Raw genomic sequence first — 26,186 nt, 5'->3', positions numbered from 1 at the left:
GGAAGACCTTTAAGCTATCCCAGAAGATGTGTGTGCCGGATTAGGTACTCAGCCGTGAAGGAAAAACACTTTTTGTGGGCTCAGAGACACTGACTCCTTATTCCATAGGTTCCAATGCTAAGAGATCGCTGATGGAAAGATAGATCTGCTCTTTAGCTGTCCACCCACAGATGGTCATCAGCTATGCTTCATTTTTTAAAGTTCTCTGTTCTCCTCAGCTTTCCCTAAATATTCTGATAAGATTTAGCAGTTCCAATTCTCCTTTTATCAACCCCCTTAATAGTAATTATTAATTGTTTAATTTTTACTCTGAAACTGGCCTCCGTGAGGTCCCGGACTTGTCTAAAGCCTTACACTAGGCACATATTTCATAGGCAGCCATCCACAGAGTTGAGATCTTTGCGCAGGCGCAGAACACCCCGTCCCGAAAAGCATGCCCTGAAGCAAAGACGTCCCTTTAAATTTTTACTCCGAAACTGGCCTCCGTGAGGTCCCGGACTTGTCTAAAGCCTTACACTAGGCACATATTAAAAATTATTATTATGAACAACGGGGCGAAGCTTCGCCCAAGCACACATCGCCTACTAAAAAAAAATGGCGGCCAAAAAGTGGAAGCCTTGGGCTTCTGAACGGAAGTAGCTAGACACTGGCGAAGAGTGATCAGACGGGGATAATGCGGCTGGAACCAGTGCACTTAGGATACCATCACTTGGGGACCTAGTAGCAGAATACAACAGTTTAAAGGCTGTTTGCAATGGTTAGGGACGGAAGGCGGATATTCACCGTGTGATCGCCCATAAGTACACCGATTCCAACTGGCATCTATACCGACATAAATGCCCCATCTGAATGCACCCACTGTTCCTAATTTTCCTTGTATTGCTTTTATGATTCTGGACTGATCTATGGCACTGTTGCTCTGTTTATATTCTGTTTTGTTTGTTGGCAAAAATGGTAATAAAAATAAACTTTTTTAAAAATGTGGAATACAAACATATCGATAAATAAGGCTTAGAAGATGGGTGGGAGAAAAATGTGATGAATGTTCCTTGATACACTGAACTTTATACTGGGCATTTCCAGCCCATAGCTTGGGTTGGGGGCTGAACCACTAAGCTATACCTCTGGAGGGAAACCTCACATCTCCTCACATTTGGGGTGCATAGTACCATAAAGACTCAACAAAACTTGTGGCTGGGTATGAGCTTTCTTAAGTCACTGATCTCTTCTTCAGATACTGGTAATGACAGAACTGAACATTTTGTTTCAGTATAAGTTTAATGTGCATTTTCCCCATGTCATACTTTCCCACCTTTCTGTCATTTTAAATTTTGTAACAACCAGTCTGATGAAGAAAAATAGTTAAAAGACCAGTAGCAATGTTAAGACTAACAAACTTTATTGTAGCATAAACTTTCGAGAAACACATCACGGAGGGTACGGAGAAACTGGCCAGTCCAACATATCATCAGTGATCTGCAGCCCATCCTAGAAAATGATGCCTCTCTCTCTCACGAGCCCTGGGTGGAAGACCTCTCCTTGCCTACAGACAGCTCCCCAACCTCAAACGACTTCTCACTAACAACCATGAACCATCTACCGAAACCACCAACACAGGAACCAGACCCTGCAACAGACTCAGATGCCAACTCTGCCCACGTATCTACCCAGAAAATACAATTACAGAACCCAGTGGCATCAACTACACAATCTCTGGCTCTTACAGCTACTCATCCTCCAATGTGATATATGCTCTCATGTGCCAACAATGCCCCTCTGCTCTGTACATAGGACAAACCAGCCAACCTCTACACAAAAGAATAAAAAGGTAAAGGTTTCCTTTGCTCGAAAGCCAGTCGAATCTGACTCTAGGGGGCAGTGCTTATCTCTGTTTTCAAACCGAAGAGCCAGCACTGTCTGAAGATGTGGTCATGTGGCTGGCATGACTAAACGCTGAGGCGCACGGAACACTGTTACCTTCCCACCAAAGTGGTACCGATTTATCTACTTGCAATTTCTTGCTTTCGAACTGCTAGGTGGTCAAAAGAATAAATGGACACGAATCCGACATAAAAAATGGCAATATCCAGAAACCAGTAGGAGAACATTTCAATCTACCAGGACATTCCATCAAGGACTTAAAGGTCACCATAGTTCAACAGAAATATTTCAAAACCAAAATCCAATGGGAAGCTGCTGAATTGGAATTTATATGTCTTGGATTGAATAGGGACTTTGGATGCTTATCTCATTACCAGAAGTAGCTTGCCTTTCAGGTATTCCCTTCAGATTCATCTATAGAACGAAGGGGTCACACCCAGCCAATTGTGCATTCTACCTTTTTCATGACTTTTGCAACAGTTTTGCATTTACATGGCACTTTCTGCATCCTCTCCCCCCTCCCCTTACCACCTATATATCTCTGGCTAGTTTCTTCATACCCTCCATGCATCTGATGAAGAGAGTTGTGTTTCTCGAAAGCTTATGCCACAATAAAGTTTGTTAGTCTTAAAGGTGCTACTAGGCTTTTAACTGCGTTGCAGCAACAGACTAACACGGCTAACTCCTCTGGATCTATGACTCTGATGAAGGGTTCTGGTGTTTCCAGAATGTTCTGAGGTCAATTTGGGTGGTCCTATTAAAAAGTATTCAACAAACTGTGGCCACGTTCCTATAGTATGGGAAAGCTTCTGGACATAAATATTTTTAAAATCATTTGATAAGAAGATCATTATTGACAACCTGGGAAAAGATAAGTTTGATGATATATACTAAAATTCCAAGATGGGTATCTCCAGTGGAAGCTTTTTTCCACCCAAGATTGACTTCAAAACAAACAGTTATCAGATACACAGAATTGCTAGATGATGGAAATACTTTAAAATCTCAGGAAGAATTAAAGAAAAGGGGAATAAATTTAGATTGGTGGACTAGAGTACAAGTGGAATCTAGACACAGTAAGGATAAACAGACAGATTGATTTTTTTTAGAACAAGGTGCATTATTATGTACTTCAAGAGAGAAACATATTAAGAAAATATATGGTATGCTGATGCAATTGAAAATGCAGGATGAAATAGTTAAAGAATGTATGATTAAATGGATGCAAAATCTAGGTTATAACATAGACTTGTCACAATGGAGTAAAATATGGAATGTGAATATCAAGTTGACTAAATCTGTTTCGTTTAAAGAAAATTTGTATAAATTGTTCTATAGATGGTACCTAACCCCAGATAGGTTAGCTAAAATGTATAAAAACTTGAATAACAGATGCTGGAAATATAATAATCATGTTGGATCATACTATCATATGTGGTGGACATGTAAAAAGGTTCGGAAATACTGGTTTGGAGTACATACTCTTTCATAATCAGTGTTGAATAGCTTTTAAACCAGAAATATTTCTGTTAAACTGTTTACCAGATGACTTAGATAAGAACCATAGATACTTTATTTTACATGTTATAACAGCAGCTAGAATCTTATTCGCAACAACATGGAGGACATTGAAAATCCCAACACTTAATTTGATAATGAAGATTATGCAATGTGCTGAAATGGACAGAATAACAAATATACCAAAAGGAAAAATGGAAGAATTTATGGGACCATGGAGGGTGTTCTATGACTGGATAAAACATAAGTACTGAGAAACTAAGACTAAATGAAGAACAATAAGAATAGTTGTGAAACTTTTAGGAGAAGATTTTCATGCAGAATGTCAAATTGGTTTTTTAAATATATATAACTCTGTATTCTTTCTTTTCCCCCTTTCTATATATAAACGAATAAAACGTTTTTAAAAATACAACAGATGCTATGATCAAAAGACAGAAGAGACCCCCTCTCTTCTGCAGGAGTATATGGCATACCCTGCAGTTGTGGGCAGGTTTACGTCGGGACCACACAACATTGCATCCAGACAAGAATAAAAGATACTGCAGACTTGGCCAACCTGAAAAATCAGCAGTGGCTGAACATAGCCTAACTCAAACAGGACACAGTATCTTATTCTAAGACACTGAAATGCTGGACAACATTTCCAATTACTATGTCAGATTACACAGGAAAGCCATTGAAATTCATAAACACATTAGCATGTCATAGCCTGGGGAACTCCTACAAGATAATGACTCAGCCCTACCCTACCTTCCTGAGAAGATATAAATTACCTGCCTACCATTTTTCTTCTCACCTTGACATAGAGAATACTCCATCTTTCTGTGTTATACCTCTCAGGATGCCAGTCACAGCTGCTGGCGAAACAGGTCCTACAATGCCAAGAGCACAGCCGTACAGACCGGAAAATCTACAACTACTAATGAACTCCAGCCGTGAAAGCCTTTGACAAGATAAAGAGTTACGGCTTGGCATGAGCACACAGGCTAGTAATGAACTGCTTACCAAGGCTCTGTAATGTTCAGCTTTAGCAGAATACGCCCCACTCCAGGGGGGATCAGAGAGAATTTGTCATAGTTTGGATGTGTATTGATATTACAGTCACAGTTCAACTTGAGTTCGTAAAAGTTCGTGAAGATCAAAAAACTTGTCAAGCTACAATTCTTGATCATGTTAGAAAAGTCAGATGCAAGTGCAACAGGTACATCTTGAACATGTGTATCTGTTCTCATCTGATTGTTCTAATGCAATAAATACTTGTGGGGGCAGAGCTTTGTTTTGCACTTTAATCTTAAAGTGCGAGTGCAGAAACAATAATGATGTAACTGGCCCTCAGTATTAGGTGATAGTTTTTTATTTGTTCTTCTTCAGCCTTGTTCCATTAGTTCTGTCCTCCTCCCCCTTTTCTGTGTGTATGAATAAGAGACCAAGTGTATTTTTGAATTCTGTTTGTTGAAAATTTGACAGTGGAATCCTAAAAACACTTTCCTAGGAGTAAGCTCCATTGAATGGACCTGAGTAGCATTCTTAGAAGACTTGTTTAGGATTGCTTTGTTAATAGGATAAAAATTATTATTCTTCAAATAACAATATGGAATATTTTACATGTTGAACAGATAAATATTGCAGTTTACTCTGAACTTCACATTATAAAAGTTGTGATTATTCAACTGTACATTTACAAAAAATATTTTGAGCATTCTTGACATGTTTTCAATTTATGCAGTATGAAGCCATAAAGCTAAATGTAAAGCTGTTAAGCATGAAGGTGTCAGTAAGGGAAAACGTGGACAAGCCCGAGCTGATAAAACTTGCATTAATTGATTTATGTACAGCGATAACACAGCGACCTGGTGCTGAAGCAATAAGGTAATATTTTGTTGACTCTAATTCTTATTTTATAAAATTTGGATTTTAAAATTTTTGTTGTAAGTTGTAGGCTGCTTAGTACTTTGAAATAGTAGGTTTGCATCCAGTTGCACCCATGGGTATGTCTATTTGCCACAGCTGTTTGCAGTCATTCTTCTATAAGAATGATCTATAGGGCAGTTGGAAGGTTCCTGATGTCAGTCTTCTGCCTTGAAGCATGAGTTTTCTGAAGACAGGAATGGAGGAGTCTGTCTCTGTCTCTCCTCACTGAAATTGGAACATTCAGTAACTAGATGAGCCAGGGTACCTATCTTCCCAGTATTGGACAAACACCAGCATTTTGAAAAGGGAACTCCCAAAAAGCTATCTTGTATTTCTGGTGTTAATGCAGCATTCAGTCTAGCAGCCAGAAAAATATATCACTATCAGGGAGAGTGGAGGAGTCGTTCCTACCATCTGTTCAATTAAGTCAGGGGTCCCCAACATGATGCCTATAGGTACCATGGTGCCTGCTGACACCTTTTTGGGGGCCTGACAAATGTTTTTAGAAAACAAGAACATGAGAGATTTGCTGGATCAGACCATCAAGTCCAGCATTCTGTCTCACACTGTAGCCAACCAGTTCCTCTGGAGGGCCAATAAGAGGGCACATAGGCTGAGGCCTTCCTGTGATGTTGCCGCCTGACTTTGGGATAGGTGGGACTTTTGCCCAGAAGGGCTTCTGATTGGCCATTGGAGATCTGATTGAGTGTGCAGAGTTTTAAAAAGATAGCTCATCCTTACATTCATTTGTGTGAATTTTCCATTTGAGGGCTCAGGGGAAAAACACGTACATTTCTGTAAACAAAAGTTCTTAATACATACAGTTCTCAAAAGCAGAGTTCAGATTTTCCTCAGACATTCTCCTCACAGTTCAAGTTTCTTTAGTTAGAGCTTCGCCAGCATTATTACTTTTAACTTCTGTTAGCTTTGCATGATAAATCATTGACATCACCAGAGCAACAATGAAAACTTCAAGTTGAAGCCGTAATCTTTTCCTTGTTTTTGCTGACTGTACATGTGACAATCTGAATTCAATTTTATTCTACACAACTAGATTTTGTCTTGAGGACTCTGACCCAGTACGACTGTGTGTTCAGCCTTTAATTGCTAAGTGTGTTTTGGAATTGGAGTTTCATTGATGGAACACCGTTGGTTGGATTCAATCATACGTTCTGCTGGCAAAAAAGAGATGTTCTCTTTCACCATCAAAAAGGCTGTGCTGGAGATCATGGGACCTATGTATATGAAAGCTATGTGGAATGGAGACTGTAGTAATGAGGGCAGAAGGGTGAAATTGAGTAAAACAGTTGGCTGCCTCCACCCTCACGCTTCTTGAGAGCCAGTTTGGTGTAGTGGTTAAGTGTGCAGACTCTAATCTGGGAGAACCAGGTTTGATTTCCCACTCCTCCACTTGCAGCTGCTGGATGACCTTGGGCAAGCCATAGTTCTGGCACAGCTGTCCTTGAAAGAGCAGTTCTTGAAAGAGTGCTCTCAGCCCCACCTACCTCACAGGGTGTCTGTCGTGGGGAGGGAAAGGGAAAGGAGTTTGTAAGCCACTCTGAGTGAAGGGCAGGTTATAAATCCAATCTCCTCCTCCTTGCTTTTGAGAACACACCACCAGCAACTGTCTGACATTAGTATGTGGCCTGGAAAAATCTGATTGTTCCTATGTGCTGTAAATGAGACAACTCTTGAACTTCAGCTGACAGAAAGTATTTCTACCCTGTGGATTGGGCAGCTCAACTTGCGCATATACAGCCTGTTCTGCACCAGTTGCACTGGCTGCCAGTTTTTTATGAGCTTGATTCAAGGTAGTGATGTTAATTTTTAAAGCCTTTCTTGGCCTGGAACACACCTGAAGGACTGTTTCTCCCGATAAATGCCCATGTACAGGCTAAATTTGTGGGCAGGCTGGGGAAGCAGAGGGCAGGCATGCAGACATGCCTGGGTTCCCCTTCTGATCTTCTCCAGGTGCCCCGTAGCCATGGGGTACTTGGAGAAGATCAGGAGAGGAACCCAGGCATGTTTAAAATGTCTTTCTTTCCCTCCCCGAGATCGGGGAGGGAAAGAAAGGCATTTAAACCCAACAGCTGACTTGCAGCTCAGGCTGTTAGGTTTAATTGAGACCTTTTTTCAGTATAACAAAAAGAACCCGAAAAAAGGTGAATAATATCAGCTTTTTGGGGTTCAGCTATACCGGTAGCTGAATATAGATCTCTGTGTTCTCTGTATACAGATCTCTGTATTCTCTGTATACAGATCTCTGTTTCTCTTTTTGGTTTGGCTGTAGCCGAATGTACACCCCTACAGTACCATTTTACCATCAGGTAAGATGAATAGCAGTGAGAGTTTGGTTCTTCTCTGTCGTGGCACCTGCTCTCTGGAATCCTCTCCTGAGGGAAATTGTGGAAAGCCTCTTTCATTTTGTCTTTTCATAAGGGATGTAGGGTATTCCTCATTCATTTGACTTTTGGATGATGTGACTATTAAAAGATTGGTTGGTTTTAACAGGTATTTCTATGGTTCTTTAATCTTGCTAATTTTGTTGTATTATGCATATGGATGGTACATTGTTTTTACTGTTTTGTTTTGTGTTTTAATGATTTGTAAATTGGTTTGAGTGCAGGGATATGTGATAAAGTATAGAAATAAAATAACTACAGTACACTTCTAAACAAAGTTACAGCTTTCAAAGTCCATTAAAGTCATTGGGTTTAGAACAGTGTAACTCTGCTGAGGATTGCATTTCTAGACAGGCTTACAGATCCCAATTAAGTGGAGCTGATGGTAGTGCTGTTCACTTTGATAAGAAAGAGAGGCCCAGTTATTCTAGAAGTATAAAAACTTCGCACAATGACCATAGGATTTGCCCTCTTTTCTTCGGCTCCTGTGTTAGAGTAAGGCACACACAAAACTTGTTCTTCACTTGTGGATATAAAATCTCCCTTTTATATTAAAGGATTTAGATCAAATGATCAAGTTCAACACAACTCAGCTTTATTGCTTAGCAATGTATAGTCATTATTTCCCTGCCCTACTTTACCTGCCTGCTTTACACAAGAGAGTGATTAAAATGTGGAATTTGCTGCTAGAGGATGTATTTATTTTTATTTATTTATTTTATTACACTTATATCCCACCCTCCCCCACAAGCATGCTCAGTGATGGCCACAGGATTAAAAGGGGAATGGATAGATTCATGGAGGATAGATCTGTCAATAGCTACTAGCTATAGTGATTAAGGGCAACTTCCACATTCAGAGGCACTAAACCTCTGAATCCCAGAACCAGGAAGCATGTCATGGGAAGACCTCAGCCTCTATGCCCTGTTGTTGGCCCTCCAGAGGAACTGGTTGGCCACTGTGTGAGACTTGATGCTGGACTAGATGGACTACTGGTCTGATCCAGCAGGGCTCTTCTTATGTTCTTATGGAAAGAGACCAATGTTTTCAGTGTCTCATCCTTACTTATCTGCAACATTTTATAGCAAATGATCTACTTAATTGTTTCAGGCTTACAGAGTTCCACTGAAGGAATTTTGAGTTACTGAAACCTTTCAAACTAAAACTTTCCCCAGTGGAAGGAGTATTGGCATGGTAGTTGGAGGCCAAAAAGTCCTAAATAATCAAAGTTAGCAGTTTTGCCTAGTGTGGATGCCCAGAACAGAGCAAGGGATCGATTAGCATACATTCTTCAGGAATACGGACAGAATAAATCCCTCTTTGGAAGTTTGCACTGTGCCAGATCCAATTGGTTATTCCTAGGCCTTATGATAGGTACCAGATTGGTTAATGGAGGGTGGGGGTGGGGCACATTTGGGTGGGAGAATTGAATTACGTGAGTGGCAAAGCTGATCAATGTCTGTTGACAAAGGCCAGTCAATGTCTGATGGCCCTATCTCCTGCTTATAATTAGTTTTCCAGAGAAGTTTGCTTTGTAAAGCAGATTCCTGGGTTATCCTGGAAGGCTGACTATTGTCTTGCAAGCCTCGATCATTAATCATTGCTAGAACTGAGATGAATCCTCAGGAAGCCAAAGCATAGAGCCATTGTCAGGGGAGTGTTAGGGTTCCCAGGAGAACCTGGGTATTTCCTGTGAGTCAGCTTTTTGATTGCCTGTAGCCTGATATTTCCACAGTGTCAGACATCATATGGCCTGAGAAGTCATAGAGGGACATATATGTTTATGTTTCAGAAACACATCTCCCAGACCGGGGCCGGTTATGGGGTAACAAATGCTTTGAATCTCTGATAGAGTTGTATTATTCTAGTGTTTCGGGCAACTCTTCCTTCGAGGGAGCTATTGCCTCTTGTGTAACTCAGTCTAGAATCCCAATGTAAGAAGAAACACATCTGTCTAGTTTTCTTTCCACGTTTTAGCCAAACGCTACAGAATCAATATTTGTTTTTTTCAGTTCAGTCATCCTTTAGTAGGTGTATCAGAACCTTGAGTCAAATTCTTTCTTGGACGTTTATGGTATTGCTTCCTTATTCCCAGCATCTGAATCATTAGGTGGAGTTAAATATGGAGGAGCAGTGATGTTGTTTACCTGTGAGTTTGTTCCTTGTTTGTTCACCAGGAAGTGGTTCTGACTCTGCTTGGGAGCTTCCTATGGTTTTCCTGCTAGTTAGGAATAAGTCTGTCTGTGATACTTTATTTCTATGTCAGTAGTAACAGGCTCTGGGTAGGAACCAAGAGGTGTCATTTATCACCTCTATGGCTAGGTAGTCTTCTAAAGACCTGGTGGATAGAGTCAGTCATTTAACGTTTGGAGTCCTATTTAGCAAACATGTAGAAGGAAAATTCACCTGTAAGCCAATTCTCCAATTTAGGACTTAGGATTTAATACTGTTGGCAGGAAGAGAGATATAAATAAGCTTTTGAAGTATGAAGAACTGTAGGCAGAGGAGCTAAAGGGCCCATGAGGCCACAAAGCTGGTGAGGAAGCAGATTTTGCTTGCCACAATGCTTGCCAGAATTTTGGCTTTAGGATATTAGAGTATGTTTTATTTTCCTACACTTTTTTTCAACTTTTCTGCTTTTGCCTTTCATCCTAGTTAGCATTCTATACAAGGAACTAATAGCATGGATGTTGCTAAATATAATAGAAGATGAAATTTTAAACAGCTGATTATTCCAAATATTGTGAGATTTTCCATGTATGCTGTTATACTAGGAACTGTGATTAATAGCACAAAAGTCAGATGTCCCTTTTCTGCTTTAAATACTAGCAGCTATTAATTAAATCAGGGGCATAAAAAGTAAAACTGGGAGGGAGTATTTTTGTAGTAAAGCAATGCACATAGGTTTTTATACTTTTATTTTATACTCTATACAGATTTGAATCAAGTGTAAGTGCATTTGAAGTACAGGGAATGGCTCAAGGAAGAGTAATACCCTGTTTACTGTCTTCTCGAACAGTCCATTCAGAAAACAATACTTCACTCTTCACCATAATGTTTGAGACCAATCCTTTAGATGAGAGTGCAAATCAGAAGTTAAGAGTAGAATCGCAGCCTTTGGAAATAATATATGATGCTGTAAGTAGAAACCTATTTCATTAGTGTGTGTGTGTGTGTGTGTGTGTGATTACATATATGCCTTTGCTTTTAACATTGATTACATATATGCCTTTGCTTTTATACTCTTTTCAGATGACTGTAAACAGTTTAGTGGATTTTTTCCGACCCCCTAGTGATGTTCGTTTGGAGCAACTAACCTCAGCAACTTTGATGAAATTGGAAGAATTTCGTGAGAAGACAGCAACAGGTAAATGTTGGGGGGAAAGTATGAGTTAGGACAGTGTAGTTATAGTACAATAAAAACTTTTGTGAAGTTTATACATCATGACTTACATAGATTCTCTGTGCAGAAATAGTATCTTGGCTTGGAAAAGTGATATGTGTTAAGTGGCCCTAAAGAATACTTCTGCATGTTGGCCATGGCATTTGAATGTGATTAAACAATCTTGAACTGTATACAAGGTCTTTGTTGTGCTGATTTTTTTTCACTCATAATTCAGTTTAAACACAGTTCTTTGTTGTGTTCTTATGGTCATCAGTGCAGATTGTTTGTATTTTGACATTTTTCTAGGGTTGGTGTACATTATAGAAACGCAGAAAGTTCTAGATTTAAAAATAAACCTTATGGCTTCCTATGTCATTATTCCAAAAAATGGATTCTATGAACCAACATCTGATAAATTACTCTTGGATCTCGGTCACTTAAAGGTAAAACTTTCAAATACCAATATATGATCTCATATTTATTATGTTTTATTTACAACATTCATTTTAAAAAACAGATTTTTTTTTCTCATTTAGTTTCAGTATTTTGGTTTTAATTGCATTCTGTAAAGGTTATATTCTTTGGTTTCTAAACATTTCCTTACATGATGAAAAGCTTTAAATGAAAGAAAGATTTGGAATGGAAATCTTTAACACTATGGTTATTGATAGTAGACAGTATGCAGGTGAATAATAGAACTAGAGATACTATTTATATTCTATTATTCCTCAAAATATTCCTTTGAACTGTCCTATGCTGAAGATAGGATGTCATACTAGGTCAATGTATTTTTATAGTTTTTATTTAATTGGGGATGGATTTTTTCAAAAATAGTTTATGGTAAATACTTGATCATGTATTTTAAGAAACTCTTTGAACTTTTGAAGACTAACTTCTTTTTTTCTTAAGATGACTAGTAAAAGCCGATCTAACTTGTTAGATGTCAAAATCAAAGCAAGCACTCTTGAAGAAATTATGGCTAGAGCATATGATAAATTTGACATCCAGCTCAGCAGCATACAGCTTCTTTATAGCAAACATAGTAAGTATTCATAAATACTGATTTTTTTTACAAAAAATAGGCTGAATGGGATTTTGTGTTGTATCCCCCGAACCCTTCAGCTTGGTGCCAGGCAGTGACCAAGCTTTAAAAAAAGTAACTCCCCCTAAAAAAAAGATACTGAAGCATAGATGTGAAAGAAGAGCCTGTTGGATAAACAGGCCAGTTGTGAAACTTGTGTGCTGTTGTGTGCTGACAAAAATGAAGGTAACAAGTCTAGATGAGGTTGAACTTCGCTCCAGGACAGCAACTGATTTCTAATTGGGGACCGTCTTTTCAGCAAAGACTTTAAAGGTAGTATCATATGCATCATCCTCTGACTCACTCTGTGTGAGATGAGACACATAGGCAACCAAGGCCCAAGCTGAGGGTTTGGGAGTGAGGAGATTGTATAGAGGAAAACAATAGAATGAGAAGGACTAGAGATCTCTTCAAGAAAATTGGAGAAATCAAGGGAGCGTTCCATGCAAAGCTGGCCATGATAAAGGACAAAAATGGTAGGCACCTAACAGAAGCAGAAGAGATAAGGAAAAGATGACAAGAATACACAGAAGAACTATACAAGAAAGACCTCGATGTCCTTGACAACCACGACGGTATAATCACTGACCTCGAGCCAGACATCCTGGAATGTGAAGTTAAATGGGCCTTAGAAAGCATTACTAACAACAAAGCTAGTGGAGGTGATGGTATCCCAGCTGAGCTATTCAAAGTCTTAGAAGAGGATGCTGTTAAAGTTCTGCACTCCATTTGCCAGCAAATTTGGAAAACGCAACAGTGGCCACAGGATTGGAAAAGATCAGTATACATTCCAATCCCAAAGAAGGGCAACGCCAAGGAATGTTCAAACTATCGCACAATTGCACTCATATCACACGCTAGCAAGGTCATGCTCAAGATCCTACAAGCTAGGCTTCAACAGTACGTGGATAGAGAACTACCAGAAGTACAAGCTGGGTTTCGAAGAGGTAGAGGAACGAGAGATCATATTGCCAACATTCGCTGGATTATGGAGAAAGCAAGAGAGTACCAGAAAAATATCTACTTCTGCTTCATTGACTATGCTAAAGCCTTTGACTGTGTGGATCACAACAAACTATGGCAGGTCCTTAAAGAGATGGGAGTACCAGACCACCTCACATGTCTCTTGAGAAACCTGTATAAGGGCCAAGAAGCGACAGTTAGAACCGGATACGGAACAACTGATTGGTTCAGCATAGGAAAAGGAGTACGACAAGGATGTATATTGTCACCTTGCTTATTTAATATATATGCAGAGTACATCATGCGAAATGCTGGCCTGGATGAATCACAAGCGGGAATTAAGATTGCTGGGGAAAAGATCAACAACCTCAGATATGCAGATGATACCACTCTAATGGCTGAAAGTGAAAAGGATCTAAAGAGCCTCTTGCTCAGAGTAAAAGAGGAGAGCGCAAAAGAGAAGACTCTTGAGAGTCCCTTTGACTGCAAGAAGATCAAATCAGTCAATCCTAAAAGAAATCAACCCTGACTGTTCCCTGGAAGGCCAGATAATGAAACTGAAGCGCAAATACTTTGGCCACCAAATGAGAAGGGAGCACTCACTGGAGAAGACCCTGATGCTGGGAAAGATTGAAGGTCAAAGAAGACGGGGACGGCAAAGGATGAGATGGTTAGACAGTGTCATAGATGCAATGAACATGAAGTTGAGCAAACTTCAGAGGACGGCGGAAGACAGGAAGGCCAGGCGTGATGTGGTCCATGGGGTCGTGAAGAGTCAGACTCGACTGTGCGACTGAACAACAACAACTCTTAGGAAAAACCTGCCCTGACCTGAATGGCCCACACAAGCCTGATCTTATCAGATCTCGAAAGCCAAGCAGGGTCAGCCCTTGTTAGTATTTGGATGGGAGACCACCAAGGAAGTCCAGGGTCTCTGCACAGAGGCAGGCAATAGCAAACAGAGAGATGGCTGGAATAGCTTTTCTGAGTGGAAGACATCTCTGGTTTCAAAGCACAGCGATTCATTTTTAGAATCCCTTTGTTGTTTTATTCTGTATTAAAAGAATTTGGCAATAGCAAACCACCTCTGAATGTCTCTTGCCTTTAAAACCCTACATATCGCCATAAGCTGTCTATGACTTGATTTACACTTTCTACAACCAAGAAAAACTTTGATATGTATCTTTTGGGTAAACGAGTCTGTGTTGCACTGTTAGAGTTTCTCTTAATGACTTTCTTGCTTTTAGATGAAAACTGGGAGGAGGCTCGTAATTTGCGGTCTTCATCTCAACATATCTTGCAGCCTCTAGATGTGAAAATGGAACTGAGCAGAGCAATGGTTGTAACAGATGCAAGGATGCCTAAGTATGAGTTCTTATACTGTTTATGAATTTTTAAATTTCTGAGTCAGACTGTCTTCACCCTATATATAGAGGAGGGAAAAGATTTCAGCTTCCTGCTCTGCCCACCTTTCCCATCACTGAGACTGTTGCTTATCTGCCCATTGGCATAATATTTAATTAGAAGGAACACATAAAATCAAATGCACACAGGCTCAAATTACATAGCCTTTCTCATATGTCAGGTATCAATTTTGTTGTTCAGGCCAAAAAATACTGGATTTAACACATATACACCGTTGTCAAATATTATGCCCACCTGTGGATAACCAAGGCTGACCCTGGCAAGTTCTTGGATGGGAGACCTCTAAGGAATACCAGGGCTTGGACACAGAGGCAGGAAATAGTAAGCCACCTCTCTGAAATAGAGTGTTGCTTATCTGCCCATTGGCATAATATTTAATTAGAAGGAACACATAAAATCAAATGCACACAGGCTCAAATTACATAGCCTTTCTCATATGTCAGGTATCAATTTTGTTGTTCAGGCCAAAAAATACTGGATTTAACACATATACACCGTTGTCAAATATTATGCCCACCTGTGGATAACCAAGGCTGACCCTGGCAAGTTCTTGGATGGGAGACCTCTAAGGAATACCAGGGCTTGGACACAGAGGCAGGAAATAGTAAGCCACCTCTCTGAAATGTCCAAGCCCCACTAGGGGTTGCCAAAAATCATCCATGGCTTCCAGGCACACACACACACACACACACACACACACACACACACAAATACCCAAAAAAAGAAGAAAAGGAAGAGGAAGAAAGGAAGAGGAGGAGGAGGAGAAGAAAAAACAACAATGATCTTCCCTGTCTAGGAATGAGACGATGGGGAGAGTAATATACAACCCTTCCCATGGTACATGCCCTTTAAAAGTGCTCCATTTAGGATCTGAACCATGCCTTCTCTAAATATCTATGCCTTGAGTAAAGTAAGATTTGGTGAAATAAGGTTTTTGTAATGTTAAATGCTTTGAATTGTTGTTGTTGTTTTTTACTTGCCCAAATGTTTATTGTTTATTGGTTTTTTAAGGATTACACAAAACAAAAAAAAGAGCAATACATTTGTAAAATATCTAGACATTGTCTCGCTCACTACATCTTTAGATACATAGTTCCCTTTTCCCCCTTGTTTAACTTTGTATTCCACAACAAATATCATTAATTAAAATTCTATTCCCACTATATAGTTCATTTTTCTATATCCTATCTCTCCTTATAATAATTGTGTTTTGGGGTGGCCACCGTCCTATGGGGTGGCAAGAAAAAATGCACTTCCTCAGCCATTTGCCCGTCGGCTGCTGCTCGGAGCAAGTGGTGTGCCATTGGCTTGGGGGGGGGGAGGGACGAGCCTCGCCGCCTTGGTCCATGCGGCCCTGGAACGGGCGGCAAGCGGCCACTGGAGAGACGGACAAGGTTGCGGCGGGCGAGAGGTGCCGAGGCAGATGCGTCGCGCTTCCTTTGCTCGGTGCGGCCTGGGCTGGGAAGCTGCGCACCCTTCTTTGGGGACGGGGGATTCCCTCAGCCGGCCCTGGCTGTGCTCAGGGAGGGGGAAAGCGGATGTACCGCACTTCCCTTGCCCAGCGCAGGGAAAAACCTCTGAGGCAGCTGAGCGGGAGCTGCTGCCCAGAGACCCCCACCCCCTCCTCGCTCGCACGCCGAGGCATACGAGCCGAGAAGGGGCTGGGCAGCCCTTTGCAGCCCTCCCCGTTCTCTTGCCCTCCCACTGAGGCGGCCGGGCAGGAGAGGCCAGCCAGAGCCCCCCCCATCCTTGCCCAGCCTCCGAGGCCATCAAGCCAGCAGGGGCCCGTGGAGCCCTTTCAGGCTCTCCCCCTGGGTTCTCCTGCCCTTCCGCCCAGGCGGCCACCCAGGAGAAGCCTCTCAGAGACTCCCTGCCCATGCCAACAGAGGAGGGACGAGGCTGGCTGGCTCGCCCCACCACCTCGAGTGCGCGGTGGGGGGAGACGCGAGCCTGGCCATCGGGGAGCCACCGCACTCTCCTTTGTCAGTGCGTACATTTCATACTTCATCATGTTCGATTATACAAATCTTTTTTTTTAAGTACCCATGGGTACACTTTTATTAATTTTTCTTTTATAATCTACAACAAACAAATCTACACACTACAAACAGACACTCTACTACACATAACATGTATACCAAGAGTACAGTTACATTATATGCTTATATCCAATTACTTAATTAATAGAAACGCTCTATCACTTTCCATTCTTCTGTCTTCTGTGTTCTCAAGTCCATTGTGCCATAATTGCCTAATCTTCTATTATATTTACATTATACCAATCATAAAACTTTTTCCATGTTTTTTGAAATGTCCACTCTTTGCTTAATCTCATTTCTAAAGTCAGTTTATCATTTTCTGGTGTTTCAAAAAGTTTATTCTTAAAGGGACCAAACATTTGCTGTAGGAAGCAAGTTGCTGCTGTACAGGTGTGAGTGTATGTGTGTTATGCACCATCAAATCGTTTCTGACTCAAGGTGACATTATTAATTAATGACCTCTAAAATGTCCTATTATTAACAGCCTGTTCAGGTCTTGCCAACTGAGAGCCGTGGCTTCATTTATTGAGCCAATGCATCTCATGTTGGGTCTTCCTCTTTTTCTACTGCCTTCAACTTTTCCAAGCATTATTTTGTTTTCCAGTGAGTCTTGCGATGGTGATCTTGCCCTCTTCCTTCCCTCACAAACAGGGTTTTCCCTTTGTTTCTTCTTCTTGGTTGCTAAGCAGCTACTACATCTATTTTTTTCTTATTGTTGGTCTATGCCTGTCCCACTCTGTCATGTTATTATATATTTTGATGCTGGCCCAGCCCAGGGACTTGAGGGAAGAGACAAAATCCCTTACTTATGTTTTACTTCTGTAATGGCACGAGAGCCTTTGGAAAGTTCAAGAATAAACAGAATATTTTATTTAACTTGGAGGGGGAAAGGTCAGGTGGAATCAGGAGTAGAATGTATGAGGTGAACTGATAATAAAAATTGAGGTAACTTTGTAGGCACACTAGATAATATGTTGCCAACAAGTAAGTGTTTTTGCTTTTCAAAGAGGTGTTTGAAGCTTTGAGGCTTTCTTTTCAGTTAATCAATTTTCTTGCTGTCAGCTTTCCTCACAGATAGGGGATTCCTATTTCTTTTGCTAAATTGTTTAGTAAGAATACTGATAAATGGAGTCAGTTTGGGAAATCTGAACTTTAAATTATTTAATCAAAGAACAAAATTTACCTTATTTGTGTATTTAAAACATTGGTTTAAAATAGAAATAAAACAATTATGAAAAACACAATAAAATAGTATAAATTAAACAGCAATTATAAAAAATATATAAGAAATTTAAAAACTCCAGCTAGGACTGCCAAGAAATAAAAACTAAATCAGTCAAATGCAGTCCTAAATAAAGCTGTCTTCAACTGCCTCCTGAAGATCAACAGTGAGGGGGCCAGGCACACTTCCCTGGGAAGGTTATTCCACAGTTGTGGGGCTGCCACTGAAAAGGCCCTCTTTCATGTCCCCACCAGACATACTTCTTTGATTGCTGAGACAATCAGGAGGGGTTCTTCCTATGACCTTAATTCCCTGGCAGGACCAAGACCTTGTACTGGGCTCGGGAGCAATTCAGTAGCCAATCTAATTACTCTAGTATTGGGGTTAATGCTGGCCCTGACCAGCAGTCTAGCCACAGCATTCTGTGCTAGCTGTGGCTTCTGAACATTCTGCAAGGGTAGCCCCAATTAGATTGCATTGTAATAGTCCAGTCAAGATGTAACTAAGGCATGTATCACTGTGGCTAGATCTTGCTGAACTAGGAACAAGTGCCTATGACGCACCAACCACAGCTGAACGAAAGCACTCTGAATCACCACATCCTCCTGGTTTTTTAAGGTGACTGCTGTGTCAGACAGAATATCCAAGCCATGAACCTGGCTTTTCAAGGGGCCATTCAAGACAGGCAAGATCTCAAGTCCCTGCTGTGCCTTTCTACTAACCTAGAGAACCTCTGCCTTGTTTGGATTAAGTCTCAGCTTGTTCACCCTCAACCAGCCCATTACCATCTCCAAGCACTGGTACAGAATATCAACAGCATCCTTGGAAATAGGTGGAAAAGAAAGGTGGAGCTGGGTATCATTCTCATATTTGTGACACCACATCCCATATCTCCTGAAAACTTCTCCCCAGTGGCTTCATATAGATATTAAATAGCAGGGGGGCAGAATAAGATGGAACCCTGCAGCACCATACAGATCAATGGGGCAGAGCATGAATCCTCCAACATTATCTTCTGATACCCCCCATTTATCTCGAACCACTGTAACAGGGTACCCCTTATTCCCAGTGCTGTGAGGCAGCTCAGCAGGACACTGTGGTTGATAGTATTGAAGGCTGCTGAGAGATCCAGCAGAACTAGCAAGGTCACATATTCCCTAAGTAGTTCTCAGTAGAGATGAAGAAAGCAGTCTCTCTTGCAAATCTTGTCCTGAAGCCAGATTGAAATGAATCCAGAAAATTAGTGTCTTCCAAGAACCTCTGGAACTGAGAAACAACAACTTGCTCTAGTACCTTGCCCAAAAATGGAAAACTGGAGACTTGCTGGAAATTTTCCAACATAGTAGGGTTATGGGAAAGATGTCCCCCCCCCCAAATAGGTTTAATGACTCCTTCCTTGAGCACAAACAGCATACCTGCTCTCAAGGAAGCATTTACCACTCCCCTTACCAACTCAACCTGTGCCCCCAGGCAGCTTCTATCAACCAGGAAGGGCGAGGGTTGAGAACACTGGTGGTAGGTCTAGCCTGTCCAAGTTCTTGTCCATATCTTTGGGATCCACAAGCTGAAAAGTATCTGTATAAATCAGACAAGCAGATGCCTAAGGTACATAATCTGAACATGCATCCATGCTGGCATCTAACCCAGAGCATATCTGATTGATTTTATCTGTAAAGTAAGTGGCAAATTGATCACAGTGGCCATTGTGTGGTCAGAGTCCAAATCCTTCAGGTTATGATGTAAAAATCCCTGAATAACACAAAAAAAGCTCAATTTGACGATTATTTGCAGATGCAGTGATGGAGGAGAGATACTGGCTTTTCAGTGTCATCACCACCATGGAATAGGCTCTAATATGGGCTCTATGCATTGTTTGATTAGTCTCGCTCTGAGTTTTCTGCCTGTGGTGCACTAGCCATTGTCCCTCCTATGTCATCGCCATCAGCTATCCAGTAAACCAGGGAGACTGTTGGCTGTGTCTCAGGGGAGGGGGCAATTAGGGACAATTATGTTAACTGCCCAGGCCATCTCCCTGTTCCAGAGAGTGGTCAGAGCCTTGACAGAATCATCAGCAACCAAAGTGGGAAAACCCTCAAGTGCCAACAGGAATCCATCAGGCACCTGTGGAAGACCATCTTAAAGGGTCCATCACCTCTACAAAGGAAAAAGGAAGTAGTAAGTCTGAACCCTAATGATCTGTCCATGACTAGGGAGTAAGGCTAACTCACCCAGCTCCTGATCACTCTGGAACAAATCCAGTGTGTGCCCTGCTAAATGTGTAGGACCAGTAATTAATTAGGAGAGGCCTGTGTTTTTTGCATAGCATAATAGGTGTGTCTATATCCTCTTTGAGTGTAGATAGTCTGTTGCCAATTATACAATGTTCAGTATGTTTCTAAATTTTTACACTGGGACTAATGTTTTCAGTTTGCACTTTTGCATGACTATGTTTGTTTGTTTTTGTTATTTGTCTTTATGTAATAGATACAAAATATCTGGTGAGCTGCCATTACTCTATTTCAACATTTCTGATGAGAAGCTTAAATGTATTCTGAAGCTAATTGATAGCATTCCAAAACCAGAAAGTCCTCCTGACACCACTTCTCCTCCACAAAGTTCCCAGGTAAGTACAACTGAATTCATAGGTGAAAATCCTTTAGCTGCCTACCTACCATACACACACATACACAGAGACACACAAAAGGTTATTTTCAGCTTCAACAATACTGCTTCTTGCATAGCTTCATCAGAGGACTCTTTTGGGCACTGTGCTGATTCCAGCTGAAAGAAACTAATGCTAAAGGGGGCTGTCTGGATAGGGCAGTTTTATTAAATTTGATGTGCACACTGCCAGGGCTTCCAAATTGTTTGTCTACCTAGGCTGAGAAAGAGCAATTGTGAGATTAGCAAGAATCCCAGGATCAACGATTTAGCATCAATATAGAAAAATATAAAGTATGTTGTACTTCTCTTTGCAGGTACTCTTCCTGATCTTCTTCATGGTCTCTGTGCATCACACCCATGGGATTATGCACCTGCGCTGATCCGAATCGGTGCTATACAAAGCTCACAAAGGGATTTTCGCGCCCTTCCTCCAGGCATGCGCGGGAACCCCACTGCCCGTGCTCAAGGGGCGGGGTGTGAACATCCCGCCAGTTCTCTTCTGACCACCGCGCTGTTAACAATTCGTTTTCTGCCGGTCGGTGACGAAGCGTTCTTCTCTCACGAGGGATTCCTTAAATTGTTCTTCAAATTGTTCTTTTTGGACTCTGACTTCGTTCTTTTTATCGTCTTCCAAAAACCCCCACAAAAACCCCCTTTGTTTTGAGGAGTGCCACTACCTCAGGCGGCCTCCTGCCACCCCCCTCTCCTTCTGAGGTAAAATTTTTGTTTGCCTCATTTGAGGTTTTTTCCCCCCTTATTCTTTACTTTTGACCAATTCTTCTTTATTTTATGGCCAAAAAGTGTGGTGTTTTAAAAGGTGTGCTGGCTGTGGCAGCAAACTTGCCCTGAAGGACGGTCACACCCTTTGTATATTGTGTCTTGGGGAGACACATTGTCCGGAGACTTGTTGTCACTGTGCCAAATTTTCGAACCAAACCCAAAAAATAGAGCTTCTAGACTCCGAGTGGCACTTTGGGAACCTGCTCTTACCCCTCTGCCTGCCAGGGAAATGTCGTCTGAGACTCCTACCAATGCCCAACCACCGGCGCCTCCACCAATATCGGAGTCCTCAATATCGACCTTACCCGCCCGTCCGAAGTTGGCTCCCGATGTGAGTACACCGTCCAAACGTTCGGCTCCTAAAGAGACTTCTTCTTCTTTTTTGTCGGTGTTGAGGAAGAAGAAGAAAGAGCATGAGAAGGAGAAGAAATTGATTCCCAAGAAAGCTGCACATAAGTCTCACACTCTGAGCGGTGCTGAGAAACAAACGGGTTCTACATTACCCCCTCTTCAGTGGGCACAACCCGACATAGTGATTCCTCTGATACCAGAGCTGATGGTTCTACCACCCATTGATTTGATGGACTCGCCTATTTGACAGCTGAACCCCCCGATATTGGAGCTTTCTGTGCCTCCACGGCCCAAGTCGCAAATGGAGGTTGTGCAGGGGATCCCGCACCAACAGTCTCGAAATTGGTTGCCATCGGTGGTATCGTGGTCAGGAGGCCGTTCTATGAAGGGTTCCCCCTACCCTTCCTGTGAAGAACATCGATCCAGTTCCCCCAGGTGTGGAGGACGCCGATCCAGGTCCCCTCGACCCGGAGGGTATCGGTATCGGGCTGAGGACTCCAATCACTCCAGACCGAGGCTGTCTTACTCACCCAGGGGAGAGTTGAGACCGCATTCTCTGACGTACTTTGAGCCCCCTCTTCCGCCTCCTTGGGACCAGAGACAGCATATGCCATTTTGGTTCTTGTCATACCCGATGTCGACATCAATGCCATGGATGACGCCGGGTCCACAGTCAGACTGGGACCATAGGTCACGTCATTCCCGCTCTCCCCAGCGGAGATCCAAACCATCGACAACTGTTTCCAAGCCGCCTGAGGAGCATCCTCGATCTCCCCCTCTCCAGCCTGCTGTCCTGACACAAACTGTGCCGATGTCGGGCGCTCATGCAGATGTACCGAATGTGCCTTCGCTTCCGATGCTGGCATCTCCACCTGAATCGTCCGACTCAGATTCTGGCACCGAAGCTTCGGAACGCCCTAAATCTCCTGCAGGATCTTCACCAGATTCTGCTGTAGCTGAGAACCTGCCCATCTCCCCGTCTGACCTTGTTGTACATATTAGATTCCATGTCAAAAATGAAGTCAAATGAGGAGGAAGATCTATGTTTTATTTCAAAACAGAAAAACAATTGGACCAAATAGTCCATCCAAAATTTACTACTTTATTCTCAACATATTCAGGAGATATGCTTCAATTAACAGGAAAACAATTGGACCAAATAACTCATCAAAAATGGACATCTTTCTTCTTTATCTTCTTCTTCTTGAACATATTCTGAACATATTCAGGAAATACATGATATTTTATACATGGACTGACATCATCAAGAAAACAATATTTAAGAAGCATAATTGGTTATAAAAGACAATGGTAATTTGAGTAATAGTCCTCTGATTTGTCAGATGTAAAGAAACATATATCTACGTCAAATCTACGTAAAACCTAAGTGTTTACTTAACCTAACCTAAATGATAATGGGCAAGGATTCTTCATATCCCAAACAAAAGTATTTTTAATGATACGAGACTAAAATCTTCCCTGACCCAGACATTGCAAGGTTTTGCCCTTAAGAACTACAGAATCATGAACTTTATACCTATTATGTTGTCTACTAACAATATCAGACCTAGAAGACGAAAGCCTTCTATATAACAGGCCTTTCTAACATTATAATAAAATATTACTTAAAAGAGAAATCCATAAAACCAGGAAAAAATATGAATTTGAACAATCAAGAAGAAAAAAACCTATATAAAAAATCTTTATATTCCCATTCATACCACAAGTCCCCCCTTTGGTACAGTGACCAAATACAGGCTCACTGCTACCACTGTCAATTGCTATGTGACAGTGGGTACATCATGATGTGATTTTTTTAGGGAATAGATTATGGGAACAACGCCTAGCAACAAGACAAACCAAAAGGAAGACATTAAATACAAAAACAAAATCTAAGAAAACAAAATCTAAAAAAAATCAAACAAAAACAGGGCATGTTTACATTGTTGTTGTTGTTGTTGTTGTTCAGTCGCACAGTCGAGTCCGACTCTTCGTGACCCCATGGACCAGATCCCGCCAGGCCTTCCTGTCTTCCGCCGTCCTCTGAAGTTTGCTCAATTTCATGTTCGTTGCATCTATGACACTGTCTAACCATCTCATCCTTTGCCGTCCCCGTCTTCTTTGACCTTCAATCTTTCCCAGCATCAGGGTCTTCTCCAGTGAGTGCTCCCTTCTCATTTGGTGGCCAAAGTATTTGAGCTTCAGTTTCATTATCTGGCCTTCCAGGGAACAGTCAGGGTTGATTTCTTTGAGGATTGACTGATTTGTTCTTCTTGCAGTCCAAGGGACTCTCAAGAGTCTCCTCCAGCACCATAGTTCAAAAGAATCTATTCTTCGGCGCTCGGCCTTCCTTATAGTCCAACTCTCACAGCCATACATGACTACTGGGAATACCATTGCTTTGACCATGCGGACTTTTGTTGGCAGGGTGATGTCTCTACTTTTTATCATGCTGTTTAGGTTCGCCATCGCTTTCCTCCCAAGGAGCAGGCGTCTTTTAATTTCTTGGCTGCTGTCACAGTCTGCAGTGATCTGGGATCCCAGGAACATTGAAAGCATTCTTATTGCAAATGGAAAATATTCTAAAAATTGGCATTCACATGAATGACATTAACTTCTTTCTTTTGTTGGGTTATGGACATAAACATAGCCTTATCACATAAAGTCATACATTTCAACATTTAGCAAAACTTCTCATATGGTATATCTCTATCCATTGATCCTTCTTGAACACACACACACACACACCATTATTCTTTGGAGCACTTTAAAGGCTCCCCCTTAGACAAAATGGTTTTCTGAACATGGTTGCAATTGGTGCTGAATATGCTTGACTATGATTACATAAACTGGAATGCTGGCATTGCAAGTCCCTGTGAAGATAAACTGAGTTTGATGGTACACCCCCATTTGGCCCTAACAGATCTTTTTGCTTGCATACACTATAAGGTTCGGTTAATGATCATTGAATTGGCCCACTTTTTCATATGTTAGATCTATATCGATGTTCCAGTCCAGTAGCAAAGCATGTCAAATAAACCATTACAAAACAACATATCCCCCCTTATCATCTTCGACTTACGGTTTCCTTCAAACTTAAAACTGAAACTACATCTAAAAACAATCTGCACAAACCCACTGTAATAATGTTCCCACCCGGTCAGATACCTCTGGATATGTAGGGTAAGGAAGGGTACCATGGAGAAATAAAGTGCTATTACTTTCTTCTACCACCCACACTCTGGTAAATTGGGGACAGTATATATTTTGGCCCAATAAACTTTTCATACACCAAATTTGTTTGGGAATCACATACAAATATAATTAAATATTCTTTTTGATAGTCCTGCTCATATACATCAACATAAAAATGAGTACAACAAAATGAAACCCAAAAATATTCACTAGGGTCACTGTCACTATCACTGGAATCTCTTGCTGGCATAAAGAGTTTTGTGTCGGCTGGCTGGTTGCAAAATTTATTGTTCAGGAACAAAGCTGGAATAGTTCTGGAACACACAGGAATGAAATGGGAACAAAGCTGGAACATAAGAGGGGTTGCTGTGCACTGTCAAAGGTGTAGTGCAAGTGTAGGCTTCAAAGCTTTCCTGCAAGGATGCAAAATGCAAAGGGGTGGGTCCCACTGGAACGGCTGTGGGACCAGCTGCTGTGACACCGATAGCAAATGTGTCAAGCGTAGACAGGGCCTTGGCTTCTGGAACTTCCACCTGCTGCAGGTCCAGATAGGTGTCTGGAAACTGATGTCGGGTCAGGCTCAGGGTCCACTGGAGACACAACTTGTCATGTGTGAAAGACGTGAAACCAGGATGCCATTTCCCTCAAGCAATGGAGCAGTGGTGGTCGCCAGAAACATCAAAGGAGGCCAGGAGCAGCCAAATGCTGTTGGCTAGAAGTGTCAGTAGCCAGACTGGATCACCAGGGTAGATGTCGGGCAAGCCACATCAGGTGAGACAAAAAGGAGATTCCAGGCTCACAAATGAATACCTTGTTAAAAATGTTTCAAAAATAAGATAATTTAGTCAAATAATGATTTGATTTTACCTCAGTGGAGTCACTCCAATGGGGGTCTATGGCTTTAAAAATAAAAAAATTAAAAAAAATTAATAATACAGTAATTGTGGCTTTAAAGCTTTATGTTAGTTTCTAAAAATTTATTTTATCTAAATTAATAATTTCAAACAAATGTTTACAATCCTTATATGATGGTAGTTCTATACATTGATGCAATTACTTTCTTTTGATATCAACTTTTTATTGGATAAGGCAAGCCTGGGTCTCCTTCATTTACAATCAAATTCAGGATGCCAAGCCTGGGTCTCCTTCATTTACAATCAAATTCAGGATGTTAAATTGCTACTCCTCCCCCCCTTTTCCAGACAGGCAGATTACAAGAGGCCTGCATCAGCACTTTTACAGACCATTTGTTGGGAGCTCTTGATCTCTCGTCCAGGAGATTGGAGATGTTATTTTTTTGTGGAGTAACCATGGCTGCACTATGGTGCAGGTCTCTCTCTCTCTCTCTCTCTCTCTCTCTCTCTCT

The 26,186-nt window shown here is 41.4% G+C and overlaps 1 protein-coding gene across 1 annotated transcript in view; it reads left to right on the top strand.

Annotated features, from left to right (window-relative positions):
- VPS13A (vacuolar protein sorting 13 homolog A (S. cerevisiae)) overlaps window positions 1-26,186 on the top strand; it is a gene marked incomplete at its 5' end in the record, with an annotated part of 218,593 nt that overhangs the window by 48,475 nt on the left and 143,932 nt on the right. The window contains 7 exons of the mRNA XM_015412948.1: window positions 5,129-5,271; window positions 10,652-10,853; window positions 10,968-11,082; window positions 11,407-11,543; window positions 12,010-12,142; window positions 14,392-14,509; window positions 20,315-20,453. Coding sequence (XP_015268434.1) covers window positions 5,129-5,271; window positions 10,652-10,853; window positions 10,968-11,082; window positions 11,407-11,543; window positions 12,010-12,142; window positions 14,392-14,509; window positions 20,315-20,453 — 987 coding nt within the window. The remainder of the gene's footprint in view (window positions 1-5,128; window positions 5,272-10,651; window positions 10,854-10,967; window positions 11,083-11,406; window positions 11,544-12,009; window positions 12,143-14,391; window positions 14,510-20,314; window positions 20,454-26,186) is intronic.

The sequence above is a fragment of the Gekko japonicus genome, unplaced genomic scaffold (assembly GCF_001447785.1).
Source record: "Gekko japonicus isolate JY-2015 unplaced genomic scaffold, Gekko_japonicus_V1.1 scaffold1971, whole genome shotgun sequence".
In the NCBI taxonomy this organism is placed as follows: Eukaryota; Metazoa; Chordata; class Lepidosauria; order Squamata; family Gekkonidae; genus Gekko; species Gekko japonicus.
Note: the sequence above shows the minus strand (reverse complement) of the source record. Positions and strands in the feature narration are given on the sequence as shown.